The sequence below is a fragment of the Neomonachus schauinslandi genome, chromosome 14 (assembly GCF_002201575.2).
Source record: "Neomonachus schauinslandi chromosome 14, ASM220157v2, whole genome shotgun sequence".
Taxonomy (NCBI): Eukaryota; Metazoa; Chordata; class Mammalia; order Carnivora; family Phocidae; genus Neomonachus; species Neomonachus schauinslandi.
The window spans coordinates 16,354,494-16,376,236 of NC_058416.1; the positions used below are offsets into that span (position 1 = coordinate 16,354,494).

The 21,743-nt window shown below is 48.7% G+C and overlaps 1 protein-coding gene across 1 annotated transcript; it reads left to right on the forward strand.

The window, feature by feature from the left end:
- Positions 1-350: 350 nt before the first annotated feature.
- Positions 351-21,340, forward strand: CPLX4 (complexin 4). The gene is made up of 3 exons (XM_021686391.1): positions 351-517; positions 6,916-7,003; positions 21,113-21,340. The coding sequence occupies exons 1-3, from the start codon at positions 351-353 to the stop codon at positions 21,338-21,340; spliced, it is 483 nt and encodes a 160-aa protein (XP_021542066.1).
- Positions 21,341-21,743: the final 403 nt, after the last annotated feature.

The window sequence follows — 21,743 nt, forward strand, 5'->3', positions numbered from 1 at the left end:
AGAAATGGGTAGGGAGAGGAGTAGACAATGTGAGAGATTTTTTTGCCTCTGAAATTAGCTTAGTGTATTAATTCAGAAAGCAGTCGGTTGCATCTGACTGTATGCCTTAGTAATCTGAACCATCTGCCTCCCTATATTAAGGAGTTCATCTCTTTAATCCAGCTTACAGCCCACAAACCACTCTTCTCTATCATCATGCCCTTGATTAGATGAGGCCGTGCAAAGTCCTCTTCTCTTAAGTGCATTGCTGTCGTTGGGGATATTTGGAGATTTTGTCTTTTTTTCTCTCTCTCTTCTTCTTCTTCACGTTTCATCTGAGTTTTGGTTTTATTTTTCTGGGGGCAGAAACCATGGCTTTCTTTATGAAAACTATGATAAGTAACCAGGTAAAGAATTTAGGATTCGGTGGCGGGTCTGAAGAAAAAAAAGAAGAAGGAGGAACATCGGATCCGGCAGCAGCTCAAGGGATGACTAGAGAGGAGTATGAGGAATATCAGAAGCAAATGATTGAGGAGAAGTGAGTACCCGCGGCTCCCTTTCCCTCTCAGAACCAAAAGAAATGAATTCTGGCCGTACCTTCTTCAGCTCCCCGACCTCTTTTGCTTTGCTGTTTAGATGCGTGTTCTTGTGCTGTTTGCTTCTGACCTTAGGAACGTGTGTTCTGCTCCATGAACCATCTCCTCGCCGCAGCAGGTACCATGTCCTGCTTGTAGGGATGGCGGCAAGAGACAATGAACGAATCTATATGTCGTTCTGAAAGCGGCTTAACACTTTTTCTGGTCTAGGTTCATTTCAGTTAACCTCGGTTGAAATGTTCAGATGAACAATGGTGAGCCTAACTCTACGGTCTTCCCCAAACTCACCCTCCTAGCACATAGAAAGGTTTCAAACTGAAGAATTCAGATTTTGCACCTGGAAGAGGGCCTCGAAGCGCACACCATGCAATCTTTTTTCTCTTACGTGTGCGAAAACCCTAGAAAGCACAACAAGAGGATTAGGTCATAAGACTCGGCTTCACAAAAACTGAATAAATTTGTGGGCTGTTTATTATGGAAATTTTAAAGGTACAGAAAAGTAGCACAGTATAATGAACACCCATATAAACCTATGAATAAAGTCACAGTTAACATGTTGTATTTGCTTATAGATGGTTAGTTGGGTGGATGGATGGATGGATGGATAGATAGATAGATAGATAGATGATAGATAGATGATAGATAGAGGCATTTTTAAATAAGTGTAAAGTTAAATACATCATGGTACTTCACCCCTAAATACTTCAGCAATGTACCTCCAAGAAATAAGAACATTCTCCTGGCTACATAAGGACATTCTCCTGACTATGTAAAATAAAAACAAAACATCAGTAACATTTTAGTTGGGCATTGTGGAATATGAATATCACCCACAATTTTTCACTGCTGCAGACTGATCTTTAAGTATAATCTATATGTAATTTTTTAGATTTTAAGGTAGAATAACTTGAGTCTTTTTTTTTAAGATTTTATTTATTTATTTGACAGAGAGATAGTGAGAGAGGGAACACAAGCAGGGGGAGTGGGAGAGGGAGAAGCAGGCTTCCCGCTGAGCAGGGAGCCCGATGTGGGGCCCGATCCCAGGACCCTGGGATCATGACCTGAGCTGAAGGCAGACGCTTAACGACTGAGCCACCCAGGCGCCCTAAGAGTCTTTTCATAACAATGAAGAATTGAAGCCTCAATCTTGAGGTTAAATGTTCATCGTTTTTTTTTTTTAAGTATTAATTAAAAGTATTTCTCGGGGCACTTGGATGGCTCATTTGGTAGAGCATGCGACTCTTGATCTCGGGGTTTTGAGTTCAAGCCCCATTTTGGGCATGGTGCCTACTTTAAAAAAAAAAGCATTTCTCATTTAATAAGAGTATTTCTTTTTGCCATCATGGCTCTTTTGCTAATGATCAATTACATAAGAGTGGCCTAAATCCTATTGCTAAGATGATTATAAGTGAAAGGTTGATGACCTGGAGGAAACTAAGAAAGTACAAAGGCTTACATTTAATGGAAACTTTGTCTATTGTATTTTCTCTGAAAGAAATTGTAGCTTATAAACTACCTAGAATGTATTACACTTGGCTCTGCAGTCAATTAAAGTCAGTTTAAAAAATAAATACAACTGCACACATGATGTTGGTGCTAAAATAAAACACAGGCAAAAGAAACAGCATCCCTTGCATATAAGCTAGTTTCTCCTAGGGCTTGTAAACAAACAAACAGAAAACAAGTATAATGAGGAAACAGAAGCAGAATGATAGCACCAAATGTTTTCAGCTCAAGTGAGCGAATAAAAAGAAACTGGCCAGAAATTTAGACTATACATCTGATTGTGTAAAATATCATATAAGAGGTCCAAGCAATACATCTGGTCACAGATACGGCATCTGTTTGATTAACTAATGTCCTAATTTTCCCTGAGTTTATATCTGGATAGATCAAAGGCCAGAATGCCCAAATGGTGTGGTCAATCAGTGGATTGGGTTATTTGCCAACTACTTGGCTGTGTGTGTGTGTTGGTGTGGGGGGGGGGGTATGTGTGAATGTTATCAATTTATGTAGTCACCCAATTTAAGAAATAGTAGCAGGGCAATGGGGTCAGCCTGCTTTTGGCAAGAGGCATGACTTCCAGTTTGTTGCTTGAGTTTTCAATAGCTTCATCACCTAGAATGCAACAACAGTCCGTTGATCCCTCCATTTTTCTCAATAATAGTAAAATGTCCCTTTACCTTAGTTATGGTACAATAACTGCTATCATACCATTTGTTATTTGAACTTTTTTTTTTAAGATTTTATTTATTTATTCATGAGAGAGAGAGAGAGAGGGGGGCAGAGGGAGAAGCAGGCTCCCAAGGAGCAAGGGAGCCCGATGCAGGACTCAATCCCAGGACCCCGGGATCATGACCTGAGCCAAAGGCAGATGCCCAACCATCTGAGCCACCCAGGCATCCCTGTTACTTGAACTTTGATATGCATCACAGAACTGAACATAAAAGCTAAAATTTTAAAGCATAGAAAAAAAAATCTTTGCAACTTGAAAGTAGGCAAAGATTTCTTAAACATGACTCTGAAAGCAATAACCATAAAATTTTAAAATAACGTAGACTTTATCAAAGTTGAAAATTCTTGTACGTCAAAAGACACCATTAAGAGAATACTTACGGGGCACCTGGGTGGCTCAGTCAGTTAAGCGTCTGCCTTCGGCTCAGGTCATGGTCCCAGGGTCCTGGGATCAAGTCCTGCATTGGGCTCCCTGCTCAGTGGGGAGCCTGCTTCTCCCTCTGCCTGCCATTCCCCCTGCTTATGCTCTCTCTCTGTGTCTCTCTCTGACAAATAAAAAAAAAAAGAGAGAGAGAATACTTATAGGCAGGTCACAGACTGAAAGAAAATATTCGCAAAACATGCCTGACAAAGGACTGGGATCTAGAATATATACAGAATTTCTACAACTCAATAATAAAAGCAAAAAAAAAAGGGCAAAAAGCGTTGAACAAGTACTTCATAAAGATACACAAACGGCCGGCCAATTAGTACATGAAAAAACCCATCTGATATTATTAGTCATCATGGAAATGAAAATTAAAATCAGACTAAGGTACCACTACACACACCAGAATGGCTAAAATTAAAAAGACATAATACCAAATGTTGGCCAAAATGTGGAACAACTTAAGAATTTTTTTCCATTTGATGAGACATCAGATGGTACAGCCACTTGGGAAGAAGTCAGGCTGTTTCTTATAAAACTAAACTCACTCAACCAAATTACCCTGCAACTCAGTGGTGCCATGCTTAGATATTTACCGCAGAGAACTGAACATGTATGTCCACAAAAAGACTTAGACAAAAGTATTCATAGCAACTTCATTGACAGTGGCCCTGAATGGGAAATAGTCCAAGTCCATCCACGGGAGAATGAATAAACAAGCATGACATATTCATACAGGACAATGCACTCAGTAATAATAAAAAGGAACAAACCACTGATAAATAACACCACCTGGATAAATCTCAAAAGTTTTTTTATGCTGAGTAAAAGAAGACTGATACAAAAGAATGTGTAGGTTATGGTTCCATTTATAGAAAGTTCTAGAACAGTCACAACCAATCTCTGGAGGATAAAGGACAGTGACTGGGAAGCAGGTGTTAGCTGGCCATGGAGATGAGAGAAATTTCTCAGGTGATAGTAACGTTTTTCGTTATCTTAATAGGGGTTTGGGTTACACACAGAAACGGAACCAATAGGAGAAAGACATATGCGTATGTGTATGTGTATATACGTGTACAGGAGATTGATTATAAGGATTGGCTCGTGATTATGGAGGCTGAGAAGTCCCGCTATCTGCTGTCTGCAAGCTGGAGGCCCAGGAAAGTTGCTGGTGTCTTTCTCAACTAGAAGGCTGATGGTGTAAGTCCTAGCCAAGGGCTGAAGTTTGAGATCTCAGCTCCAGCAGACAGAAAAAGAGAGAATTCCCCCTTCCTCTCTGCCTTTTCTTTTTAGTCAAGACCTCAATGGATTGGATGCTGCCCACCCACACCAGGAGGGCAATCTGCTTTATTCAGTCCATTGATTCAAGGGCTAATCTCATTTGGAAACACCCTCCCAGACACACCCAGAAATCATGTTTAATCTGGGCACCCTGCGTCCCAGTCAAGTCACCACATAAAATTAACCAGCACAGTACATGGAAGCTCTGTGCGTTGAACTGTACACAGATTTTACTTCAAAAGAAAAAAAAGAACTGCAAACAAGTACGTCTCTGTAGCGAATGGCATTCGTGTTGAAGTGTTTGGGGGAAAGAGTATTGGTGTCTACAACTCTGAAATGCTTCAAAAGATAAGACGGATAAATGAATGCATAGAGAGAAAGGTATGTGATAAAACATGTATAGTAAGACGCTAATTGTAGAATCTAGATGGTGAGTATGTGGGTTTCACTGTAAAATTCTTCCAACTTTTCTGTATGTTTAAAATTTTTCGTAGTAAAATACTGGGGAGAAAAGATCTGCTTCTGCCTAAGCCCTGAGTCATTGATCTCTTAGGCAAGTCACTTACTCTGTTTCGCTCTCCAAATCCAGAAGATGGGCCAGTGTTATCTGGTGCTTATTCTGGGCCTGACCTTGGCGGGGGGTGGGGGGGGTGGGGGTGGGGGCAGGCAGTGCACTCAGGGGGGGCCTGTGCTCAGGGCCCCGGGCACAGTAGTTTAATCTGCTCGCTTCAGATCAGCCCCTCCTTCAGGCAGCCTTCAGTGTGGTGGTGAAGAGGATTTCAAACCGTGAAGTTAAGAAATAGAAACCAGTTTAGCCACCTGAAAAATGAAAACGGAATTTATTTTAATGCAAATAATCCTTCATGCAACGATGCTTCACGAAACCCCTCAGCAGAAACCCCACCAGGCCGGACACCTGGGAGTGGCTCAGTCGTTTAAGGGTCCGGCTCTTGATTTTGGTTCAGGTCCTGATCTCAGGGTCGTGAGATTTAGCCCTGTGTCAGGCTCCATTTGCTTGAGATTCTCTCTCTGCCCCTCCCCACCACCGGCTCACACTCTCTCTCCATAAATAAATAATTTGGGGTGCCTGGGTGGCTCAGTCATTAAGCGTCTGTCTTTGGCTCAGGTCATAATCCCGGGGGCCTGGGATCGAGCCCCGCATCGGGCTCCCTGCTCCGCGGGAGGCCTGCTTCTCCCTCTCCCACTCCCCCTGCTTGTGTTCCTGCTCTCGCTGTCTCTCTCTCTCTGTCAAATAAATAAATAAAATCTTTAATAAATAAATAAATAAATAAATAAATAAATAAATAAATAAATAAATAATTTAAGTATTAAAAAAAAAAGAAAAGAAACCCCACCAGGCCTCACAGGGGCCTAACCTAGGAACCAGAATAATGTGGCAAGCCAGCCGTGAGCTCCTTCTTGGCTCTTGCCGTCACTCCTGTCCCCAGTGTGGCTGCTTTTTGTTCCTGCCTCTCAGCTGTCACCGCTCCTCACCGTGCCACCCTGACCCCGTGGCCTGGGGAACATGGCAGCCCACGGCCTCCAAGTCCCCCTTTCCCGGTGAATGTCTGTCTTTCTCGGTCCCGGTCCCAAACTCTCAGAGAAAGGATTTCATGTACCCAGCTGGGGCCAGTCTGGTACAGCCAGAGGGCAGGGCCGTGTGTATAAATGGAGGCCCCCGTAATGCACCTGCCCCAAAGGTTGTCTGCTCCTGCCTCGGTCACTGTGAGCAGGGGAGTCCATTTCAACCCAGCCTAACCCTGAGTCCAATTAGGTCATCCCCAGAGCATTATGGAAATCTACCCTACCCCGTTTGGGGGTGCCTCCTTCCAAACAGGGAACGGAACGCTGTACCAAAATTGGGGCCTGGAGGGGGTGACAATGAAGGGAAACAGCTTTCTCTACATCCCTAAATGCCATGTGCCTCTAAAGGACCCCCCAGCCCTGGATGCTCTGACCCTGTTTTCACTTCACTAAGAATCATTCAGGAAACTTGTTAAAAACATAGCTTCCGTTCATCCGCCCCCAGGGGTTCTGATGAGTCAGTCTGAGATCACACCCAGGAAGCTGCATTCTTACCCAGCTGGGTATTATCCCCTGGGATTCTGATGTTTGTGGCCCCAGGTTCTATTTAGAGCAACCCTGGGAGGTCAGCTATATACTAGGAATAGCCACTCTGCCCCTCCCTGGGCTGCATCCTAAGGAGATTCCCAGAACCAAGCCATCTCTGGAATTTAGGGGTCTGCCTTGAGTCATGACAGGAGAACGACGGAAAGAGAGGCAGGTGTCTGGGGACATAGGAAGCTTTATCCCAGTGTCCGGCTCCTCTGTGCAGGGACTGGAATGTCCTCTACCCTCTAAGTCCTTTGATCCCTTATTCTATTCTTTTACTTTTAGGATGGAAAGAGATGCTGCATTTACACAAAAAAAGGCAGAGAGGGCATGCCTCAGAGTTCATCTCAGAGAAAAGTACAGACTCCCGAAGGTGAGACGCTCTTAATACAGTAAACATCCTATTTAATTTCTTAAATAATAGAAAACGGGGAATGTTTGATTATCAGCAAAGGGTCACACTTAAGAATACACACACACACCACATGCACACACATATACACACACGTATATTTGTCTTAATCTTAATTGAGGCATTTGATTTGGTGAAAAGAACATTGAACTAGTTCATAAAAACTAGAGTCCAGTCATTTAACCTCTATGAACTTGCATTTTCTCTCAACAAAATGGAGTTAATACCTGTAAGTGACAGTTTAATGTACATTTCTGTAAAGCCCCTAGAACTTCTATGTGTAACTACACAGGGAGGAAATCATCATAGCTGGCATTTAGTATCACGCACCAGGCACTGTTCGAACGGCTTCGGACGTAGCAATTCCTTGAATCCTTCCCAACAGCCCTCTCGGGTATTCTATCATCACCTCCGCTTGATGGTAGAGGAAGCAGAAGCGAGAGAAAGTAAGTCCCTCCCGCCAAAGGCCAGGAAGGGCAGAACCCAGGGTCTTAACTCCCCCCATACTTTACCTGTATTTCAAAAGAGCAATCGGCTCCTTCTTTATGGAGACACTGTTGTGGCAATGGCCATCCCCTGGCATCATCCATCGATCCATCTCGGTGCTGGCGGAGAGAACGAACACCTGTAGGCTCTGGTCAGGCAGCTGGTTTACCGAGGGGAAGAGGAGGTGTTGATATGTGACGGTGGGGCTCAGAAGCTCTCGTCCTGTGGGTCCCCTATGGACTTCAGAAGCTACCAGCACTAAACAAAGGGACACAGCCCCACTCAGTGCTGAAGTCACCAAAGAGTTCAATAGCCCCAACCTGTGGGAGAGCCTCCCCTCCCTAAGATGCCCCAGGACCCGGGTTCTGGTCTCAGAGAGGAGAGGAAAACTCACAGTGAAGGTTAAACATTTTCACTGCGACCCATGAATTTTGAAAAGAAGGGCTTTGCTTTTTGCCTCCCTTATTCTGGTTTAATGCTTTTTCCCATTGGCCACTTGGGAACACGGTCCCTTCCACTCCCATCGTCTGGTGGATTCCCCAAAGCTCCCTGGGATGGGTCCAGCTGTCTTTAGGAAAACTGGGTTTCAATTCTGCTGCAACCTCAGATGGCTCTTTAATATATCTGAGCCTCAGTTTCCTCGTCTGTAAAACAGAGACAGTGGCGTCACCAAGTCTTTGTCTGAGGTACCATAATGTAAAGAACCTAGTATAGTGCCTGATTGATGGAGCTCAGTAGATGACAATTCTTATTTTTCCCGTGGTTCTGTCTATGCCCAGAAGTCTTCTTTCTTCATAATAACAGCCAGGGGTCTCGAAGACCTGGAGTAAACACACCGATCTGTATCAACAAGGCAACAACTCAAGGTCGAGAACATGAGCTTTTATTTTCTTTGTAATGAGGGCCCCACATCTTGCTCTTTTCCAGAACCTCAGGGGTGAACCCCTCAAGGCTCAGCAGCAGGACTTTGATGGTCTTCAAAGAAAAAAGAACCCAAATTTCGGAGTCAAGCTGTCCTTTGGGACTAGAGCCTTTCCAACAGAAGCTATAAAAAGAGGAAAGAATTATAGCCACCAAATGTGCACATTCAGATCCTCCCCGGAGATGATCAGGCCCAAGGGAGGGACAGGGACTATGTCTGTATAGGCTAAGTCTCCCTAAAGCCAGCTGGGGGTGCAGTGGAGGGAGCGTGAAAAAGTCAACCAATTGTTGACAGTGGGGCCCAGTATCTCTCATTGCATGATTTCCCAGTGCTCATCAGCCCCTTTCCCCATAGCTGCTTCAAATGCCTAATGCATGTGAGACCTCACCTGAGTTTTTCTTGGACCCTGAAAAAGAACTTTGAGTTCATCTAAGAATCTAACGCCACTGCCTCTTTTTAGACACGAGGAAACTGCAGCCTGAAGGGTTAGGGAGCTTTGCAAAAACCCACAGCTACTGACTGATAGAACCAGGATGGGAACGTAAGCTTCTCAACCACAAAAAAGAGGGACTTCTTCACAAAAGGATTTGAACGCTGCTCCCTATGGCCCCGAGGTCTCTGCAATTTCTACTCAGTGTTCAAGGTGTCCCAAAAGTTTGAGTCCAGTTTTGAGCTCTTTGTGGCTTCAACCTGCAGGAAGACTTTGGGGACCACCTGTACGGCTGGGGATTTCAGTGACGTGGTGCAGAATCCCACTCCGAAACCCAGCAGGCACGTGGCTTCTCCCGCTCCGGGGTGGTCTGCCGGCTTCGCCCCAGCCCTGGGAGCCGCTGCGAACTTCCCAAACACAAGCCAAGTAGACAGATGAGAGTATCACTTGAAAGCGTTCTGCCCTTGATCCATCACTGCAGTTGGCTTTCAGGCAGAGGCCTCCCAGGCGTCCTTTCATATCATGGCTGCATTTTGTAAAAATGGATTGATTCTACACAGTGCTTCCAGGATTGGCCTGTGGTGTGAATGGTAAAAATACTAACAGATATAATTACTCGCTTTTCATACAGCACGTACAAATTAGGGAAATTCTAACCCAATTACACGATCCACAAAATGGTTATTAATAGAAAGTATATCATAAAAAAAAGACCAGCGGGCTCCCATTCCACTCTGTCTACTTCTCACCAGATGTGGCTAAGGGCCCAGCCGCACCGCAGCACCTTGCCTGTGAAGTCCAGCCCCACCCTTGGGCAACCCCTCTGCCTCCCGGGGCTGTTACAGGTGTTCTCCTCCCCTCCCACCCGCCTCGTCTAGGCTCTGGGCACAGCGGGCCTTCAAAGCCCCCAGGCCCAGAAGGTTGCACTGGGGGACAGACGCATTTCCCAGGCCAAGAGCAGCCCCCACTCCTGCCCGGGCTTCTGTGTGCAGCCCGCGGGGCAGGGACAGGATCGGCTCCCTCGCGCCCCCTGCTGTCCCTAGACGCGCACGGCAGCCGCAGGGAAGTAACGGGCGCGCAGCGGTTCTCAGTTCTTCCGTTGGGGCCTGGGGGTTGCAGACCGGACGGTGATGGCGGGAACAGAAAGAAATGTCTGGACGTGATCTTTTTTTTTTTTTTTTTTTTTTGGAAGTCTATTCGTTTGCTGCTAAGGACCAGATTGTGCATTGTATTGTAAAGCAGCTGCCGTGCCAGCGACCCGGGAAAGATCTGGAGGGCCCTCCTAGGAGCGGCTGTCGCCAACAGGAGGGGGTCGGGCCCTCGAGGGCCGGGTGGGGAGCGTCAGAGCAGCAGGACCCTCCCATGCTGTGCCAGGACGGAGAGCTAGCAAGCAAACCGGGGTGAGCTGTCTCCACAGCGAGCAGGATGGAGGGAGATTTTGAAACACCAGTAATTGAGGACCAGGGAAGGCATTGGAATATTCGGCCCCAAGAGGGGATGACTTTGGAGAAATGACCACTATGGGGACAGTCTTCCCCTGGGCCTTGAAAGCCGTGCTTTGATTCTCGTACTGTACCAAACCAGCTTACCTGGAGGGGCCCATGCTGCTGGCTACACGGACCTGTATGTAACTCTTAGGGGTTTCTTTGATTATACAGAAGGACTCCTCACAGTGGAATCCCTAGAAGGCCTTCCGAAAACCACAATGGGACTTGAACCCGTAGGTCTTCATCTCCTCGATGCTCCCTTAAGGAGCAAGGAGGCCCTGGAAGGTCAGGCCGTGCCCAGGGGCCTCGCTGTGATTGGGAAAGTTCAAGGCCATGGCCGTAAGTCCAGAGACTCCAGAGAAAGGAATGAGGGGCCGGCAGCCAGAGCTACACCCCTAGAGTGGGGGCTGGGGGTGCTGACAGAGGAACTGTGAGGCCGGAGATGGGGCAACAGATTGCCAAATCATTACATATATCCTCTTCGTGGGGCTTGGCATCTTGATTACTTCACTTATTTATAAGATTACTTATTTGATTGCTGCCTTTGAAAATGGCCATCCTGGGTTGTGTGTGTGTGTGTGCGTGCGTGCATGTGTGTGTGTGTGTATCATTCAACCATAAAAAAAGGAAATCTTGCCATTTGCAACAACATAGACCTTGAGGGTATCATCCTAAGTGAAATAAGTCAGACAAAGAAAGACAATACTGTATGATCTCACTTGTATGTGGAATCTTAAAAAGAAGTAGTAGTCAGACACAGAGAAGAGACTAGTGGTTGCCAGAGGTGGGGGTGGGTGGTGAAAAGGGTGAAGGGGGCCAAAGGGGACAAACTTCCAGGTGTAAGATAAGTAAGTCCTGAGGATATATGTAAGGCATGGCGACTATTAAAAAAGGTCATCAAAAGACACTGGTAGGACAAATCATATTGTCATTAACAATTAGCCTCAACATCGGAATGGGCGGGGTCATCTGAGGAGCATGCCCACTGCCCCTCCTTGCAACTGTCCAAGCTCTCCTTCTGGGGCAGGTGTGGGTTCCTGGGCTGCCCCCGGGCTTTGGCTCCCCTTGTCTGAATGGTCTTTCTATTTTTATTAAACTTACTTTTTATAGACATAAAAACACATCAATGCATAATCATAAAACTCATTGAAATCAAGGGACTTGCCCAAGGTCACAAAGCTTACTGTGCCAACAGGGCCTCCAGCCTCCTGATTCTTCACCCAGCACTCTCTATGCCCCACTGTCCCTACACCCTCTCTCAACTGTATCTCCATCCAGGATGGTAGACTCGAGAACGAACACAACTGTCTAACAAGAAAACAGTGCTGGGCAGAAAGCAAAGGGTCACCAGGCCCTTCCTTGGGCTCCTCATAACCACCTTGCCCTCCCCTCAAGGTTTGCAGACTTCTAAGCCCTCTGTTGTCTTATCAAGTGCCTATTGGGTAAGCAGCCGTGCTAATGGTATTTACAGTCCACGGGGAGTTGGACACATTCACCGTGTCCTCCAGCTAACAAGGGATGACCCCCTGGGTGCCTCATTCACAATTCCCCGGGGTCACCGGCAGCCACACAACCAGCAGGAGGCGGTTCTGGGCCCTTCCCCTTACCGAGGCCCAACGGAGAGCAGATTTGAGGAAAATGTCTTCCCGGGAGCTGTCAGGTCTAATGAGGATAACTATGTCACATTTTGGAATTAGAACTGTATTTTCTAAAGAAATTATTTGGCTGGTGTTCCCCGTGAAAGAGTTTCACTGATTGCTGACCGGGGAAAGGAAATCTGGACTCGGGAAAGGAGCAATTTGGGCCCAGCCCTCTAGGGAACAGTAAAAGCCTCCTCTCCCAGTTCATCCTTCACTATTTATGACAACACTATTTATTATACCCGTGTCTTTGGATGACCCCTTTTAATTGCAGTAATCACATAAGGAGTCCAATAAGGAAGGATCTGGGAAACTGTGCGCATGTCCACGCGGTGTGGATTTCCTCTGGCTTTGGAGTCGCAGGTACGCGGAGGACTCAAGGCACCTAAGGGAATCCATGATGCTCACGTTAGGATTGGGTCTGGCTCCGCTGATCAGCCCCTGCCCTGTGTCCTCCCCGTTTCCTCTCCGTGTCTCTCCTTTATAAAGAAGGTCAAATGTCTCCCCACGAGAACAAGCAGATAGCACTTTCGGAGTAGACATGCTTTTCTAGGTACCTTCCCAAAGTGACCGGCTCCCATTACTGCCCCACTGACGCCTACCTCCTTCCAATGCTGGGTAGTCCTGCTCAACACCGTGACCGTCGTGACCGTCACCTCCTCCTGAAGCCCTCTCTCTCTCCTCGGCTTCTGGGTCTCATTTGCCCGGAACTGTTCCTCCTGTGTCTCCTTCATGGCCTACCCTCCCCGTGTGCTGCCCCCAGATTTTGGAATATTGCAGGCCTGCTCTTTTTCCCACTGAATCTGCACACTCTGCCCTTGGGTGGGGGAGGGAGGGCATCGTGGTGTCACTCTCAGCTGCCACACACGTGTGGATGACTCTCAGACCTACACCCGCAGCCCCCGTAATCTCCCTATGGTTCCTGCTGCATCTGCCTCTTCTTGGGCACCTCATAGCTCTTCTCCAGAACAGACTGGCTCGTTTCCCCCAAAACCTGCTCCTCCTGTAGGCCCCATTTCCAGGGATGCCCACCCCCACCCCAGCCTGTCCCCACCCTGCCAAGGCTGGTGGCCGGAAGTCACCCTTGACTCTTCCCTCCTCCTCCAGCCTCACACCCAGTAAATCATCAAGTCACCCTCATGTCACCTCCTACATAATTCTCAACTCATCCCCAAGTGCAGGACTCATCTTACCACAACAGCTCATCGGTGGCTTTTCCACTTGAGTCTTGCTCCCCTCAAAATTGCAGAGTGAGGTTTCCAAAGTGCAAATCTGATCCTGTTTATCCCCTGTTTAAAAACAAAACAAAACAAAAAGGCTGATCATAACTTCTGAGAATAAAGCCGTGATGTGGCTCCTATCTTTCCAGTCTCATCTCTTGCTACTCCCTGCTTGGACTGGACCTTCCTCCTGCTTTGCTCCCTACATTCTGCTCTCTGTGGCCCCTTTTCTTCCCGGAAGACTTTGGTCTAGTGCCACTTCTTACAGAACCTTCTGTGACCCTCTTCTTCCCACCGCCCTTCATGCTCCCATAATCCCGGAGTGCATGTCTCATGTTATCTGACCACCGTGAATATTCTTGCCTGCTGGATCTGTGCTCTTTAACAAAGGGGCTGAGGTGTTCATCATTGTCTTCGGTGACTTGCACAGGGCCTGACATCTAGAAAGTGTGCACGCATGTGTGTCCACACACACACAAAACGGTTGCTGAATGTTGGATGTTACTAGGAAAAGAAAAAAAAAAAAAACACCTAAAGAGCAAAGTATCAAAAACAGCAGAAAGAATTTATCTGCTGTGAGAGTTATGTTAAAATAAATTTTCAGAGAGAGACCAAGTCTGGATTAGACGTTACAACTGTGTACGTGAAGTCCGAAGGTGATTTTATAGCATAACTAAAATGTCGTATTTCTTCAAATAGAGGAAGTAATACGTTTTAAGTCAAGCCACAAGATTCTTTCTAAAAACAAATGTGCCCCTCTCCCTAGCCAATTCAAAATGTATATGTAAGTCAAGCCAAATTAATAAGAGAAAACAGTTCCACAATGAACCCTAATCCTATTACTGGAATTGTCAATCTAGGTTAGTCACTGAAAAATGATGTTGTGCCCCCTGCCGAGCTATATGATTTAGTTACACCTGGTGTTTGTCTGCTGTATTAGGGGCATCATTCATGTTGAATAAAGAGGAAGATAGAAGAAAATCTACCAGTGGGGTTGTCTTTAAACGTGTCACATTGAAAGCTCCCTTAGAACAGAATTTAAAAGTTGCCTCTTGAAAAAAGATCTGATTCTGTGGATGTTTCTTTGCCGGCCTCCTTCAGATGCGGAGCTCTTGGGCCACCCAGCAGGGTCCCAGACCCTGGAACCTCCTGCTCTGGAGCAGCTGTTTCTGGTGGCAGAGCTGGAGGCCATCGGGGGCCCGTCAGGGGCCTTCCCTTCCTTCTCCCCCCCGTCCTGTCCCAGTTCAGTTTGCTCCTTCTACTCCTGCCCCTGAAAGAGCCATGCACTGGATGTCCTGAGGGGACCCGGGGAAGGGGAGAGAGAGCCCCGGGACACCGGGACGCCGGGGCGGTGGTCCTCAGCCACACGGGCAATCTCACCGAGTCCTCACGACTGCCGCGTAAGGTAGGTCGGTATTATTTCTCCTTCACAGATAAGGACACTGGCTGGGAGGGGGAGAGGAGGAGGGGCTTCCCAAGGTCACGCCGCCTGTAAATGTCAAGGCCGGATAGGACCCCAAGCCGATCGGACCCCACTGGCCACATTCTCCTGCTAGCCCCAGTGGCGGTGCGGGCTGCTCACCCCCAAACAAGCTGAATGACAGCTACGCAAGTCTCAGGACCCCGGCTTCCTCCTCTGGAAAACGAGAGGCTTGGATAGTGACCTCCACGGGCTTCTCGAGCCCCTCTGCCATGCCTTTGCGAAGGAAAGAAGTGGGAGATGTACACAGCTGGTATCTAGAGATCCTCACTCCTCCTGGGTCCTGTGCATGTGCACGCTCTCAACCGAAGAAGTCAGATCCACAGCCTCTGTCCAAGTAGCTGATGGGGGGAGAATGGGGTGGTGTAGCAGACATTGCTGGTAGCAAGCCCCAGACGAGGGCCTCCGCACTGCTCAGCTCTAGAATCACTTGGGAAGCTTTTAAAAAATTCTATTGCCTGGGCCCCTGCCACAGACCATCGGAGCTTGCCTCGCTCCTACTCTGGCCTCAATACCCCTTTATCTTTGGCAAAGTAGGCCATGCTCTCTTTTACCTGCTGGTGGCGGGGGGGGGGTGTAGACTGGCTGTGTTCTTTTTTTTTTTTAAAGATTTTATTTATTTATTTGAGACAGAGAGAATGAGAGAGAGCGAGCACATGAGAGGGAGGAGGGTCAGAGGGAGAAGCAGGCTCCCTGCCGAGCAGGGAGCCCGATGCGGGACTCGATCCCGGGACTCCAGGATCATGACCTGAGCCGAAGGCAGTCGCTTAACCAACTGAGCCACCCAGGCGCCCAAGATTTTATTAATTTGACAGATAGAGACATAGTGAGAGAGAGAGCACAAGCAGGGGGAGTGGGAGAGGGAGAAGCAGGCTTCCCGCTGAGCAGGGAGACCGATGCAGGACTCGATCCCAGGACCCCGGGATCATGACCTGAGCTGAAGGCAGACGCTTAACGACTGAGCCACCCGGGCGCCCCGACTGGCTGTGTTCTTTTATCTCTCCCCCTCCACGTCTCATAGGTTCCTACGGGACAGGAACCAGGGGTGGCTGTCACCCTCCCTAGAAGCCAGTGCAGCCCTCTACTCATACAGAGGACAGTGAGAAGTGGTTTGTCCTCTCAAATAGGGAAACATCTGTTGTTAGATCAATGCGTCAGAGTCAAAGAAATCCATTAATCTAGCTGTTTGGTATCATGTAGACCAAAACTAAATAAACAAACCAAAACCCGAATAAAATCTGCCTAGAATCCAGCAAGCCGGTATTTGTAGCACAGCAAGGTTGATTGACTCGGACCCTAACAAGTGGTGAATGCTGAGCTTTTTGACAAAATAGCCGTCTGAGATATGGTCGTTTTACAGCCTATCTCGAGGTGGGTACAACATGAAGGCCAGTTTGTCAAAATCTAGGGCTCAGACCGTGGGAATCCAGGGTCGTGCTTAGTCTTCAGTGAAAGGTCAGAAATCAGTCACAAGGAATAACCAGAGCAGGGTGCGGGGCTATTTAAATAATGGGTCATTCAGCGCTGGCAATGAAGATTATAAATCTGGTTAAAAACCAAGAGATTAAAACTGATTCTGGTCAGCCGGCATAAAAATAATTAGCTCTTAACTGCATTAAACAATATCCCAAATTGATAAGATTTCTAGAAACGAGAAGACCTCTGAGACTGAGCCTCTAGGAATAAAGGGCAGCTGTTGGGGCCCCTAACTATATGCAGGCTCACCTCCTCCCTCCCTCATTCTCACCTCCCTTCATTCACACTGCACTCCCCAGGGCTAAGCCTCCCTGCCTCCCTGGAGCTGAGTCAGGTTATCTGTAACCACACTCGAATCTGGGGGTGTGCTGAGGCATACTGCCTTCCTTGATGTGTGGACCGTGTCCAAACATCCCTGGTCTCCCCCACCTGACTTGTCAGTGGGAGTGGGCAGCAGAAAGTGTGCTCGAGACGTTCGCTGTGTGGATTGCAGACAAGGTCCCGCGGGCAGGGAGGTTGGGGAGGCCAGGGGACGAGGCTTCGCACGGGCCACCGTCTACACTTCATTGATTCTTCTTCATGGCTTGCTCCATCCTGGATCTTTCTCTCAAGGGCCAATACTCTCCCACACTCTGTGTCACTGTCTGTACCGTTTTAATCGCAGGGACCCTTTGAGCAGGGATGGTAACAGCGATCTGCCCTTTGTTTCTCAGAAATATGAATAACCACAGCCACGCTTGTCCAGGGCTTAGAAGCTTACAAGACCATCTGAGAGCATGTCTCCTTCCATCTGCTTGGGAATCCTCCCACTGGGCATCGGAAGCGTAAGGTGACTTGCCAAACAAAGGTCATGCAGAGGCCAAATGACAAAGCCAGGACTCGAACCCGGGTCTTTGACTGCCGCATGCCGCCTCCGCGGGGGAACGGTCTGAGTCAGCCGCAGAAGGCTGTAAAAAGCCCAGACCCCTTTTTAAAACAGGACCCTCGCCCTTGGCCTGTCCTGGGTCTGGGGCCAGCTCATATGCTTAGGACCCAGTGCTAATGAGGCTGGGGCCCAGGTTTGGTCCCAAAGAGCTTCACTTCGTCCTCTAGCTGCTCACTGGCCCTGTCTGGTTGTCCTGCCCTTAGTCGAAGGGACCCACAGCACAAGTTGCAGCCCAGGGAAATGGGTTCCAGTGCTAGGTCCTCATCTGAAGCAATGGTGCTGCTGATGGACGGTCAGTGGCATTGTCCTTCTAGAAGGAGGGTGACTGTAGGACTCTGGCCATAGCCAATGACGACACTGAATACTGCCTTTAGACTGGACAGCTGGAGCCACTTGCCTTGGGCCCCGTGCTTTAGAAGGCTCCCCTCTGTCCTGGGCCGCATTCCTTCACGTGGGGGTGAAAAGTCTACAGGGCCAGAGGGACAGGCCTGCACAGAGCCTACGACCCTCTTCTAGACCACACTCTGGCTGCCCAGGGCCCCGAGTTCCCTGCCTAAATGTATTCTGAGACTGCTCAGGCCTCTTCACCGGGCCGGTGCCCCTGGGAGTTCAGTGAGTCCTGCTAAGCCTCAGGAGGCGGGCAGGGGGTCTGTATACATAAGGTTCCCAGGGAGGGACAGACCCAGGGGTGGGGGGTGGGGTGGGGAAGAGGGCTGGTCATGAACCTGGGCCGTCCTCTGGGTCCCACAAACATGGAAGTGGGATGACAAAGGGTAAGGGAGGCCTGGTAGATGTCTCCCAGAATTGAGGATCTAGTGCCGAAAAGGAAATGAACAGGCCCAGCCTGCCAGGAACGTGATTCTGGAGTGAAATCGGGGGCCGTTTCTAGGCCAGAGGTGAAGGTACACAGAGAGCAAGGCCTCTGATCAGGCTGACCACCATGTGCAGGAGTCATGATTATCCAGTGCAAATCCCCAGCCCACCACTGAGAGTTATTCTACTTCTGAGCAGCCACTGGGGGTTGACTGCTTAATGTACTCCAAATAATGCAGGTGTCATCTAATTAATCCTTCACAACTCTAAGGCTAATAATAGAATCCCAATTTATAGGTAAGGAAATAAAGCTCAGAGAGGTTGTGTAAGGTGTCCAAGGTCACACAGCGTGTAAGTGGTGGCGGTAACCTTCGCACTCAGGCCATGATTCTCAAGCCAACACTGGACTCCCAGGGCGCTGGTCCACCGGCAGTGGCAAGTAAGTCAGTAGCTACGACAATAGAGCTCTTTACAGCAAAGCAGACCTGCACATTTAAGGATTGGGAAGGCTGTTGTAGTCCCTGATGACAGGCTCATAGAATCATTCAATAAGTGTTTACTGTCTGTGTCTGCATGCCAGACACTCTGCTGGGTTCGGAGCCTTGCAGATGAGTCAGCTACAGTCCTGTCTTCAAGGAAAGGGGAGCCGGGGTTCTTAAACTATAGTGTGCACCAGAATCACCAGGAGGGCTCGCTAAGTCCAAGATTGCTGGGCCCACCCTCCCAGCTTCTGAGTCAGCAGGTCGGGGTGAGGTCTGAGGATGTGTATTTCCAACAAGGCCCCAGGAGACGCCGATGCTGCTGGCCTGGGGGAACCCCACTTTGAGACACACTTTGGTAAAAGTGCCAATCAAGAGCCCCTCGGTGAGTTGTAAGGCAAAGTGGAACCCCACCGCTCTCCCTTCCCCAGGCAAGTGGAATGAGGAGAAAGTAAACTTGAAACTCCTCCTTGAAGGAGAAACCGTTCCAAAGCTTCCCCAGAGGCAGCATGCTGACCCGCGGGGTGAAGGGGAGGCAGGGGAGCATCGCCCTCGTGAGCGGGCCAACCCTCTGAGCTCCAGCTGGCTGGCCCAGCACCCCTCTAGCTGCCTGTCCCTCCAGGCTACTCCTTTGGTTTTGACTCCGGTGACATCCACAGAGATCTTATTTCCAACCAGAGGGACGGGGAGGGAGGGCCAGAATTCCCAGGAATGCCTTTTCAAATCATTATTTATTTCGGGGTGCGTAAGAGAGGGGAGATGTCCTGCGTCGACAGGAACTGAGAATTGCCAGGCTGATGACCTGCCTTTCCTCTCCTCCCCGCAAAATTGCCCAGAGGATGATCAGCAAGAAAGGCAACCTCTAGGGTAGGTAAATAAAAAATAGAGAGATGGAGGGTTGGCTGGGAGCCCCTGCGGATTAACTAACTAATTAATCCCCACAAGAGTTTGACGAGGAACTAATTAATCCATTAAGCGCTTTGAGGGGCCAAGGCCTGGCCGAGTGCAAGGAGAGGCTTCTCTCCCTTGGGAGGCTGTGGTGGAGAGCGGCCCTTCCCAGGGGCCTTCCGGGAGGGCGTGTGTGAGGATCGTACCCCCCAAAAGGGGTACGTCTCCCCCCGCATGGGAATCCTGCCACTACATGACTCTGCAGCCAGGCTTGCTGTCCTTCTGCCCAGAGAACCAAAAGAAGGAACTCTGGGGGGAGCCACGTGGCTCTAGAGAGAAGGCCCGGGAGATCCACTTTACAGATGGAGAATAGTGTCCACCTTACTCTGACGCGCTCTTTGGACCCAGAGACAACCGATGTTTGTTGATAGCCATTTCTTCTCAGCACCCAGGCAAGGGGAATTAATATTTTCCTGTAGGTGTTGACTTTAACTCCACCTGGGCACTCAGCAGGTGTCAAGATCTTTCTAAAATCAAATCAATGAGGGTCTGATTAAGACTAAGTGATCGCTTTATCTCTACGTGAGTTTTCACACACTTTGGTCACAGCACATCGAGGTGGGTGATCCCCAAAGCCTGCTGAGATCTTTCCGACCCTTTGTTTTTCTGACGTTCTGTAATCTTCTGGGCCCCTGGAGCGCTGTTTGCCTCCTGTTACAACCTGATCTCAGAAATCATCTGATGCAGCCACCTGGGAATATAAACTACCCTTACCTTTCCCAGAGAAAGCTTTTTTTAGAAAGGGAGTGGGGAAGGAGGAGCAGAGGGAGAGAGAGGATCTTAAGCTGGGTGTGGAGCCCGATGTGGGGCTCGATCTTCACAACCCTGAGATCATCAGGTCATGACCTGAGCCAAAATCAAGAGTCAGGCACTGAAGGGACTGAGCCACCCAGGCGGCCATCCCAGAGAAGCTTCTTTAGATTCTTCTCTCTCGGCCCCGCAGCCAAAGGGATAAAGGAATGTCTAAGACCAGGCAGCATGCACTACGAAATTCTGGAACACTCTTGGGATCACAAAGTGAAATCTGTAAGGGGCAGACTGTGGTGGGAGGAGCGCAGAAGGTTGCTGGGTAGCAGCCCTGCCCCCGACGAGTCACTTAATAAACAAGCGCCCGTGCGGACTTGCTTCCAGGTGCGGGGCGCGCCAGGTTGAACTGGACATGATTCTGCACCCCGCAAGGGGCCCCTGTCTAGTCGAAGGGAGAGAGGGGGCAAAGGTCAAGCAGAAGTTGCCATGGTGACTGAGCACGGTTGGCCCCTGTGAGCCCAGACTGCACCCTCCAGGTTGGGATCAGCAGGGGCCACTGAGTCACGGGCTGGGGCCGGTAGATGGCAAAGCTTGCAAAGCTGCCCTGAGGCGGAGTCTACAGTGTGATTCTCAAGCTTTGCTGGCAGGCAAGATGGGGATGGATTCTTTTTTTTTTTAAACCCCTAGTGCTGAGCTCCGCCCAGGAGTTTCTGATTCAGTTGGTCTGGGGTGGGGCCCAAGGATTTGTCTTTCTACCATGTTCCTAGATGTCTAATGCTGCTGGGCCCAGGCACCACACTTTGCGAACCACCTTTGTAGAAAGTTCTGATCGGCCCGAGGTGCAGTGAAAGAGGGGCATGTCAACCAGGACCTCCAGGCTCTGCACAGAGAGACAGCCGAGCGCGCCATCCACGTCATTCATCTCCAACAGAGGATTTTGCCGCTACTTTTACTATCTGTTTGGTGGTTTGGTTGTTTGAGAGTGGTTTATCTCTTCTGTATTTGTGTTTTGCACAGAGTGAAATGGACGAGAACCAAATCCAGATGGCTGGAGACGATGTAGACTTGCCTGAAGATCTCCGGAAAATGGTAGATGAAGATCAAGAAGAGGAAGAAGACAAGGATTCTATTCTTGGGCATTTACAGAATCTCCAGAACATGGACTTGGATACCATAAAAGAAAAAGCCCAGGCCACCTTCACGGAAATGAAGCAGACGGCAGAGCAGAAATGTTCTGTGATGTGAGGGGCCAGGTGGGCTGGAGGAAGGAACAGGGTCAAGATGGAGGTGACCACTCTCCTGAGGAGCATTTCCAGCAGCGTATACTTAAACATAATGAACACAGAACAAGCATGATGAGAAAGCTCTCCAGAAAGTAGACAACAACTTGATGTTCTAAATGTTCCTGGTAGAGCGCTTAGCTAGCACCTTGCAGTAGGAAACATACTTTCCTTTTAGTTACCAATGTGGCTCAGTGTGAAATTTCATCTGTGAGTGACAGAGAACACATTCCTGCTTGAAGATCTTCAGGACAGCCTGGAAGAAACGAAAGCAAAAGGCATTTCCTCTCTGACTTCCTTTCTTAAAGAGCAAGGTCTCACCCTCTCGAACCGTTAGCATGACTCCAGGTCCCTTGGAAAAAGATGTG

What these genes read in the sequence shown, in the direction of transcription:
- CPLX4 (XM_021686391.1), top strand. Translation starts at nt 351, where the DNA reads ATGGCTTTCTTTATGAAAACTATGATAAGTAACCAGGTAAAGAATTTA. An exon ending in AAGCAAATGATTGAGGAGAA is followed by an intron (nt 518 to 6,915) that starts GTGAGTACCCGC and finishes TTTTACTTTTAG; the next exon opens with GATGGAAAGAGATGCTGCAT. An exon ending in AAAAGTACAGACTCCCGAAG is followed by an intron (nt 7,004 to 21,112) that starts GTGAGACGCTCT and finishes TGTTTTGCACAG; the next exon opens with AGTGAAATGGACGAGAACCA.